Source organism: Ixodes scapularis, unplaced genomic scaffold (genome assembly GCF_016920785.2).
Source record: "Ixodes scapularis isolate PalLabHiFi unplaced genomic scaffold, ASM1692078v2 PGA_scaffold4__175_contigs__length_147842914, whole genome shotgun sequence".
In the NCBI taxonomy this organism is placed as follows: Eukaryota; Metazoa; Arthropoda; class Arachnida; order Ixodida; family Ixodidae; genus Ixodes; species Ixodes scapularis.
Genome location: NW_024609879.1, coordinates 98,877,094 through 98,886,451, shown reverse-complemented (window position 1 = coordinate 98,886,451; position 9,358 = coordinate 98,877,094). Strand labels below are relative to the sequence as shown.

At 44.2% G+C, this 9,358-nt stretch overlaps 1 protein-coding gene across 1 annotated transcript; it reads right to left on the bottom strand.

Annotated features, from left to right (window-relative positions):
• Positions 1–266: 266 nt before the first annotated feature.
• On the bottom strand, positions 267–9,150 carry LOC115308822. Its single transcript, XM_029966918.4, has 12 exons — positions 8,665–9,150; positions 7,851–8,006; positions 7,568–7,622; positions 7,414–7,464; positions 7,066–7,119; positions 6,810–6,869; positions 6,272–6,310; positions 5,568–5,606; positions 4,765–4,967; positions 4,025–4,184; positions 1,986–2,111; positions 267–289 (listed from the first exon to the last, which is right to left on the bottom strand). The coding sequence occupies exons 1-12, from the start codon at positions 9,148–9,150 to the stop codon at positions 279–281; spliced, it is 1,440 nt and encodes a 479-aa protein (XP_029822778.4). The 3' UTR covers positions 267–278.
• Between the last annotated feature and the right edge of the window lie 208 nt (positions 9,151–9,358).

Sequence of the window (9,358 nt, the reverse complement as noted above, 5' to 3'; positions counted from 1 at the left end):
AATCAGATGTGCGAAAAAACATTGCGGTGCAAATCCACAAGAGCACAGAAACAATGTTCACAGGCAGTGAAAGGCAAGTATGAAAGAAAAAACAAATGCACGTACAAGAGGCCTGGCATAATGAACTTCAAAAGAAACTGCTGTGGTCTGATATATATAAAGTTTGCACGCGAAACCTCAGACGCACTTAAAGGAAAGCTGTTTTGACCTCCTACTCCCCGCTGGCACTCTGCTCCTTGCTGATGAGTGTTCCAGCGTCGGCAGTTCTGCAAGGCCTCTCAATCCGACTCTAGAAATTCAAAGATAAAGGGGAGCACATTTTATCTCCTGGACAAAAAAAAAGTACTGCCCAAATATAGTACAATAGTTAACCAGAAAGGAGTGCACAAAAAGAATAAAAATATGGTATGCATTATACGCCCTCACAAAAAGAAAAGTAAAAAGTGGCAGGTCAATAAACAAGAAACTGTGGCTGCTATACATTATTCAACTGAAAGCCAAAAAATAATTGCTAACAAGTACATTGTCGGCTTGTAGCGGTTAAGCAAGAGAACAATAAAAAAGTATTGTTAAGCTAAACAGCACATGGAAGGGGTACCGGGTACCATAGTTAGCGCCTGTTTGTCTCCTTTCCTCCGTCCCGTCTGTTCAGCTGGGGTACACTAGCAAATGAGATTCTGCAAAGCAATCAAAATTTGGGGTTTTATGGCCCAAATTTGAGCACTGAGAAATGCCATAGTGGCAGTCTCCTAATTTGTTTAACCACCGGGGGTTTTGTCCCAAAGAAACGCAGCCTCTGGCGGGGAAATGAATGGCTCAGGCTGGGATGGGACACATTAGCTACTGTTCCACAGAGGGGGCTGAAAAACCTTCAACTGCATTAAAGCAATATGGTTGTAGTAATCAATGGGATGATGAATTACCATAAAATTCCGAGCAAGCGCCCACTCAAAATAAGGAGATAATTGCAAAAATTGGGGAATGGGCGCTCGTTAGGTCATCAATTTTTTCTACCGTAAAATACCGGGCAAGCGCCCACTCAAAATTTAAAGATAATTGCAAAAAAATAGAGGATGGGCGCTCGTCCGGTCATCAATTTTATATATCAATGTACTGTGCCTATTTTCTCAGATTTTGCAAATTTGGGTATGGGCGTTTAGTGTGGTACGGGCGGATGCGCGGTATTCTGCGGTATGTGTTGTGGAAATCACTAGGTTTCTCTGCCTTATCTAAGCCCTAGCCACGTGCAGGCCATGGGGGGTCGTCGCCATCATAGCGACGGCTTCTCGGATGCGAGGATTCAAGGCCGTATTCCCCAAAAAAGACAGCTCTCCCCTCGCCCTCATAAGGTGAAAGTGCCGCCGGCGCACCCTTGGGAGTGATTGTGGATGCGTCCCGTTTCCGGGCTAAACTTCTACCGGCCTCCCCGGGGCGCGTCCATTTCCCGAAAGGCTATATAAGCCGGCCCCAAACCTGGTCCGGGGGGTCTATTCGGCGGAAGCTCTTGCTCTATTGAGCTCGGTTTTTCTTTGTGAACTTCCAACTTCCCGTGAATCTGTCTATTGCGGCAGCGCGGGAAACCGACCGGGTGATACTAGCCACTGAGCCAGCGTCCAGACTTTCACTGTCCTAGAGCGAAGCGTGTTGGCATACGAGTCAATAGACACGTCGAAAATGGACTCACTGTGTTGGTGCAGTCTTTTGGCCACCGGAGCCAAGAGGCAGTGAATGGACGGACCCGACCGTAGGCGCGCAAAGAGCGGACTATGGCGTGGGTAGTTACCTCGATGAGGACTTTTTGCTAAAATAGCGAACCCACAGTGTGTACTGCGCATTCTTTTTCAGATGTTGCAAAATTTGGGGGTGGGTGCTTAGTAATTAGTGGGCAGATGCTCAGCATTTTACGGTATCATATTTATTTTGCACTGGCCTCATAAAAGCAACATTTTCAAAGCCCTATGGCTACACATGCATGAAAAGCATACCTTCATTTTGGTGCGCTTCAGGTGCTTTGCACCTTTGGCCCTTGGCCCTTTCAGGGGCGTGCCGAAGCCAAGACTTGATCGCGTCCTCAATGGCATCTTTACCTCCTGGCAACTTCTTTGCAGCATCTGAAACCAGATTAGTGCATAACCCTAACAACACTATACCCAAAAATGCTTGAAAAAAGAAAGGGGATCAGTGGTCGATCATGTTAGTGCAAGGCAGCTCGGAGCACATGGAGCAAACATTTGCTTGGCAGAACCCACGTATCCTGAGTCAAGTCCTTAGCCGTTCCCATTCCAATTAGGGTAAGAATCATACCAGCATGCGCTTGTGCAATTAAAGGGGTCATGAAACGCTTTTCCAACTTTTTCCTGTTTAGCTTTCCTCCTCAACTCATAAATTGCGCATTCCATCAAACAGTTAAAGAAGACGAAAAGGGGGAGTCCCCTCTTGCTCGCACTCTCGTTTGTGTAATCCGGACACATCCATTCTCCCCCTAGAAGATTAGCCCGTCGCTCAAAATTCAGCCAAAAGTTGCTTTCCCCACCCCGTTCATTCCGAAGCTGACAGTGCTGTTGAAGCTACGTGCTCGTTGGGCCAGCCACACTTGCCACGTGAGCGTGGCAAATGTGGCTGCAGAGAAGGAAGTCAGGTGATGAAACGGAGGCGGCTAATTGGTCCGGCAAGCGCGTAGCTTCCATCACAATGTCGGCTTAGGGGTGAAGGGAATAAGTGAGGTCCGGTTGCGTGTGACGTCAGTTTGGACCCGTTGACGCGCTTTTGGGACCGCGGATGTATCACAGTGAAAAGGCAGAGAGGTTGCGAAGGGGAGGAGGTACGAAATAGTCCGCTCTGTTTTCAAATTTTCGCACTGAAAGTCAGGCTTTTGACTTTCTACCTTTTTTCTTTTGGTCCACTGAACGATCAATCTAAAATGATTTATCCCAACCCAAAAATCGTTTCATGGGCCCTTTAACTACTGCTTGGTGCACTTAAAAAAAACAGCTTAGCAGTCATACTACAGTGCCTGAAACGCATCTTCACCTGGTGTGCTTATCGAGTCTTTATTTTTCGCTTTTCGTCTTCCGACTCGTGGCATCATACACCTTCGTGTTGTTGACTGTTGCGACCCTGGTGGCGGCACAGCAGGGGCTGCGGCAAACGCCTGTTGCAGTTCGCTCAGCAGACATTCAGCTGACAAAAACTATCTAGACACGGTTTGAAACGTCGCAACAGCAGAAATCCTTACATCCATTGGTGTTCTGGTATTTCCACCACCAACTGCCAGAATGGTGACAATTGACAGCATGACGTGCTTGCTTTGCAGTTGTCACTTCTTACCACTCACCAGTCAGAGACGCGTCCCGGGCGCCATAGTCATACCGCACTGGCTACATTGCTTATCCACAACACAAGCCAGCGTTGCCATACACTGCAAGACCGATTTTATGCTGTCTAGTGTCTAACTTGCTTCTGCTTGAAAATGTGCATCTTACAAAGGAATGACAGGCCACACGAGTTATTAAAGATGGGCAAAGTATCTAAAGATTCAATGTACAGAATTATGCAAGACATAAACCAGGTCCATTTCATGCTAACCTGGTAAAAAGACAAAATTACTCAAGTGAGGGAAGAGCAGTGCGAGGGATTTTTGTTGTTGTCTGTTTCTCAGAGGGGTCCAACTCAAGAGAAAATGTCTTCCCAGGCACTGTGACTGACTCGAAAGGCCCATATCTTTTGCCATTGGCCTAGTAAGTAGCATAAAAGGAGGTAAACATTCAGCAATGATTGCTTCAATGTCTGATATGAAAATAGCTAAAAAAGGTTTTCACATTAACAGGAAAGCTGGTAAACAATACAAACGTGGCTTTTTTCTTTCTGTCAAAATAAGTAAGCTACTATTTACATGGAAGATGGACAAATATTAAAAAAAATGATTTTTGAGCTTTTTAGAAGTGATGTCATACATCTAAGAGTAAACCTTTAGATTAGTTTTGTTTGACATCGAAATAGTTACTTTCTCAAGTTTCTGGCTTACCAGTAATTGCAGTGGCAGTCTTTAAAACTGAAAAGTTGAGTTTCCCCTTTCTTCCGATCCACGAGAACTGTGCAGCTAGCTCATCAGTTAGCAGATACGTCAGCATCCGCTTCGTGGCCTTGCTTGCAGTCTTGCCCCCGAGTTGCTTAAGCTCATGAACCTGCATAAAAAGACAGCATGGGATATTTGGAGTGAATATAACTTAATTCAGGAAAGCATGGCATAACCCAGGCATGATTATGTGAAAAAAAAATTTGTGGTAAAATGTCTTGAACGCAACTAGTGCAGTGTTGGCCACGCAAATACAGCACTACTGACGGAGCTCTTCACTGCACCGCATGTTGCCCATTTGTGTCTCCAGTTCGTTGCTCGCTTTCTCGCGGCAGAAATGGGAACTGCTCTAGCGAGGGTCACCCGGCTTCTTTCTTCAGCAGCCACTGCAGAACTGCGCGTCATTGCTGATCATTTCGCTCTGGCATCTTTTGCTTTTAATTAAGCGCCCCCATTTTTACCTCACTTGACTGGGTGGTCAGCTGCTTAATAGAAACCGAACAACAGCTGCACACCCATCAAAACATTTCTCTACGTACAATGTCTAATGAACTTTTCAGGGGATTATGTCATGTGGTTTTCAATATGATGCAAAAGACAACTGAAGTGTTCTCTTAAACTGAAATTAGGCCAAGTTACCCTTCAAACAGCCGCACAGCTGTATAGCAGTATTAAAGTAAAATACTTACGAGACGTAGAGCCTTCTCTTCATCCAACTCTTTCTCAAAGGCCAGGAGGTCAGGTAGTGTGTTGAACGCTTGTTCAACGAGGGATGGGTGTGCAATAACTGCGTGGACTGGAAGGATTGCGCAGAGCTTGTTGAGCATCTCGCCATGCTGCTGCAGCGTGAAGCGCATGATGTTTAACAGCCGCAGGACGTGCTGCTTGAATGCTTGTGGTATGAAAAAGGAAAGCAATTGAAAATATATTTTACACGAGGATAGAGATAGTTTGCACTTGCATTTTTATTGGGCATGGCATAATTCCCTCAATGAAACTACATAGTTACTCCATTGTTTAACTTAAAAAAATTGAGCAACAAATCCAAAGGGCAAAAATGACTAGGTCCATATAATCTTGAATGACGCTTCAAATTAATTGCTTGGGGAAAAAGTAGAAAAGAGTATAGTTAGAAGCACAACCTTGTGATCTTCCATGCCCAATACATTTCTGTGCACTCAGGCTTCACCACTTTTGAAGGCTTAGATAGCTCACGTTATCCCTTTCACTGGAAGCACTGCTGTCCTTATCCGTAACTCCTTATGGCAACCAGATATATCAAAAAACGATATTTGGTTAGAAAAAGAAATTAAGATGCAGAAGAAAACAGGAATACAAAAAAGAGGCACAGCATACAAAACCAAACATGCCAGCACAATAAGCTTGCCAGATGTCAGCATCCTTTATTTCTTGGTCCTGCTTTTTTTTTACACTACACCCCCAATCTAGAACTTAATGAAATTTTACCAGAAAGAATGTGTCACATATTTACCCTGATCTTGTGGATCCTGTAGCTCGCTTGCTTGAAGCCCTACAAGTACACAGGCTTTAGAAATGCTATTTAAGACTACTAAAATGTCCTCTAGACAGCTTTCTGATACTCCTAAAAAGAGATACCAAGAGACTATTAGCATTTGCATGCCCTTACTGTTCGTGAATTGAAGAGTTCATAAAATTTAAGGGGAAGCAAAATTTTTGGTCTTTTAACATACACATTCCTGGCACCTGGGATTTGCAAAATTTAGTCGCTGCCAATATGCTCCCTGCAACCAACTGGAGACGCAAAAAAAAAGGTTGTACTATTATTTATCCTGATATTGATAATATATCTCACAAGGTCTCAGAACTAGTCAACAAGCCACGATCATGTCCAGACATTATCTTGAGGAGATCTCCCCTAGCATGCCTCATCTAATGCAATTTAATGTTTGATTGATGCAAGGCTGTAGTGCAACAAGTTTACTGCCCAAGTAAAAAGCATATATATGATTAAATTTTCTGTATTAATATTCGCAACTCCAACGGTTCACATTTAATCCCCATTTCTCTGTTACCCGTTTTAGTTGCCATGCTGCGCCAGTTTTTGCAGCACAGTTGAACAGGCACGAACAACCTGTTGCTATCCTTCACGTCTTTTCTGCTGGGTGACGTTGAAGCCTCTGGAGTTGCGAATAGGAGATGATTAAACAATACTACCTTCAACAGGTGACCTGGATTCCTCCAAGCTCCTTATGTCTGTAAGTGAAAGGGAAAAAAGCAGTCAATTCCAGGAAACCCGTTTCTAAGCTACAAGGCACGAGATTGCTAAAAAATATGAAACAACATAATTCATTGAGGTTGTTCGATAGGATGTTGAAAATATGTACCCTGTGTACAGTAAACTTCCTTTGGTATGAGACAGCTTAATTCTTGATTACAGTGCATTACATTTTTATGAGCAAAATTCCTCATCTTAGCTAGACACCGGTACATAGCGATGGATATTTTAGTATAAGAGAGCTTTTGTAGAAAAAGAAGTCAAGACTAGCAGCACCAATGCTTGTTCATGTTTGCGAGTGTCCATACGCATACTTAATGACAACACAGACCCGCGGTGTTCAATAGAACACAACATATAGCTATGATTCCTAATTGGACTATCGCTGTGTATGAAATGACAGCAATAGCATAAGTTTTCCCTAGGTTAAATTTTTGATAAATCTCATTATTACTATACCATTATAAAAATGCTTACCTGTGTCTAAAATGCTGCCGTTCTCGGAGGAATCCGAGGGCGCTTGCGAGTGGCTGCTACCTGCACAGCATACAAAAATAGCTGAAGGTAATCACTTGTTCGATCCGGTACATATCTGAATTTTAACAAAGAAGACCTTATAACATTTCTTCCTACGCTAGAAATGTGTTTGTGGATAAACTCAATTGCAGCACATATAATAAGTGCCTTAATTTACTTTAAAAAAATTGTTTTTTTTTTTGTTTTAGGAATTTACCTTGCACACAAATCTCAGGAGCAAAATTTCCCAGGTCATCCGGCACACTGGAGCCTGAAGGATACCAAAAGCAGAACAGAAATATTTAGAACTCGGCAGCTTAACTGAAGTTTAAGTACCAACTTTGGTTCATACACGACAAACCTATGGGAGTGCCAACAAATCATGATGGGTACCGGAGCTGGAAGAAAGAACTTGAAAAAGAACCTCCTGAAGCCTCGCACTTGGAATTATAGTAAAGACTACTACTGCCAAGACACTGGCCAGGAGCAGTGGTGCAGTGTGGAGCATCACCGTGATGCCTCAATATGAGCCACATGTGAGCCAAACATGAGGAAGCTCACTTACTTTGTCTTCCTGCAGAACTGCTTCCCTCCTTTGATGCAGCAGTGAACAGGCCTGGGAAAGAAGTGTTCGACACTGCATTAATTGCAACAAGTTATCCCTAATTTCAGGGCTGTCTTATGTAACACGAGACAGGATGCAATTTTCAGCAAATCACCTTGAGGAAAATCTGCCGGTACTGCGGGCACTTTTCGGGGGGCTGCCTTTGTTGGCTTGTGTCACACTGATTCCTCGTCGGACTGCGACCACTGGGGCGGTGGCCTCCGCTTCCTCTTGCCTTGCGGCCTTTCTGAGTCGCTGCTTAGTTCCGATGTGTATTGGCTACGCTCCAGCTTCTTCCGTGCCTGCTCGTATGTTGCTGAAAGGACAAGCATCCGTAGTGTCAGCTTTCTTGCACCACATCACATTATAAAATTGTCCATACCGAATAACCACTTCACCACCACAGCAAATCGTCTCCACGACGCATCTGGTGGCACTGCTTTTTTCACCATCACAATTATCTTGTCCCCTTTGGCCTGGTCAGGCCATGCACAATGCGCAGGCACAACTTCAACCTGCTTTAGACGAAGGAACTCCACAATGGCATAGGCCATCTGAAAAAAAAAAAAAAAAAGCAGAGAGATTGTTTATTACCAACAGCTGAACACAGCTTCCCAATAAGTAAGGGAACAAATAGTATAAAAACGTGGTAAAAAACATATTACATGTATAGAGTGTCTCAAGATACCGGATAATGCGCTAAAGTCAACTGGAAAAATCTAACCTGCATGCAGCAAGCTCCTATTTTACATGAAATGTGCGTTTTGTAGGTACTTTTACCTTGTGAACGTTCAAGGTGTAGCTCAGTTCCAGTGCAGGGTAAGAACATGCTTTAAATTTAAAAAATATGCCCGTCATAGAAGACTCAGTTTACCGTCGGCAAAAGCTGTCAGCTGCATTGGATTACACAAAAACAGAGCCAAGTCTAACGTTTCACAGGAATGAAGCTACGACTTGAGATTTCACAAGGTAAAATGCACCTATAAAATACACCCCTTGTGAAAATGGGAGCTTGTTACGTGCAGGCGGCGATTTTTCCTGTTGATTTTAGTGCGTTATACGGTAACTTGAGACATCCTATAGTTATTTTGAATAGGAGCCAACGATGAACCCCATTAAGACGTGCACATACCTAAGTGCGTAGAACAGATGGGTTTTGCAGCTTCTATGTACACTCGAACGCAACATCTGCTTGGCAACAGGGCATCAAACTGTGTGCAGTTCTGGCAAAGCCACAAATTTGCTGTCCCAGGGCAGCTTCACCATTTTCCGCACATTACGTAAAGGCCATGGCTTTGGCGTTGAGAGGCGTGCAACAATGAAGATGCCAAGTCTGGAAGACTCGAAGGGTGCAGGGTACAGGTCTTCCTTCACAAGAAACTCTTGGCCAATAATGCAAGGCTCATTTGAGCCCCCCATGTGGGCTATGTTTCTCGCAATAACAATGTGGCCATCTTGCATGAAGCAGTTGTCCCGTTCCTTTAGAGCAATGGTGAAGTTCCGACACTTCAGCATCTGGTACTCTGGCGGACAACATTCAGGCAACAAGAGCCCTCCACAGTGTTGGCGACTGAGCTTGAAAGGTTTGCCGCCATCAGAAGGCTGTCTGTGCTCCTTTGACTGTGCCTCTACCATCCGATTGCACAACTGCTCTAAGGGCTTCCCATGCTTCCGGAGCTGCTTCTTCAGCACTTGCATGTGGCTTTCAAAAGGAAAAGCACTGAAAGAGTCTAGCTCCCCATGCCTTTGAACATCGGAGGCAAGATGTATAAGGCAATGTATGTTGAAAGAGGCATTGTGATTACCATACAGCTCACAAAACTCCGACACAAAACACCTCAGGAGTTCACAAGCATAGCCGGCATGCTGACGACACAGTTGTTGGTTTGCCAGTATGGAGAGTGAA

What these genes read in the sequence shown, in the direction of transcription:
- LOC115308822 (XM_029966918.4), bottom strand. Translation starts at nt 9,150, where the DNA reads ATGCAAGTGCTGAAGAAGCAGCTCCGGAAGCATGGGAAGCCCTTAGAG. An exon ending in CTTTGCCAGAACTGCACACA is followed by an intron (nt 8,007 to 8,664) that starts GTTTGATGCCCT and finishes TTTTTTTTTCAG; the next exon opens with ATGGCCTATGCCATTGTGGA. An exon ending in ATCCAGGTCACCTGTTGAAG is followed by an intron (nt 5,607 to 6,271) that starts GTAGTATTGTTT and finishes GTGTACTTGTAG; the next exon opens with GGCTTCAAGCAAGCGAGCTA.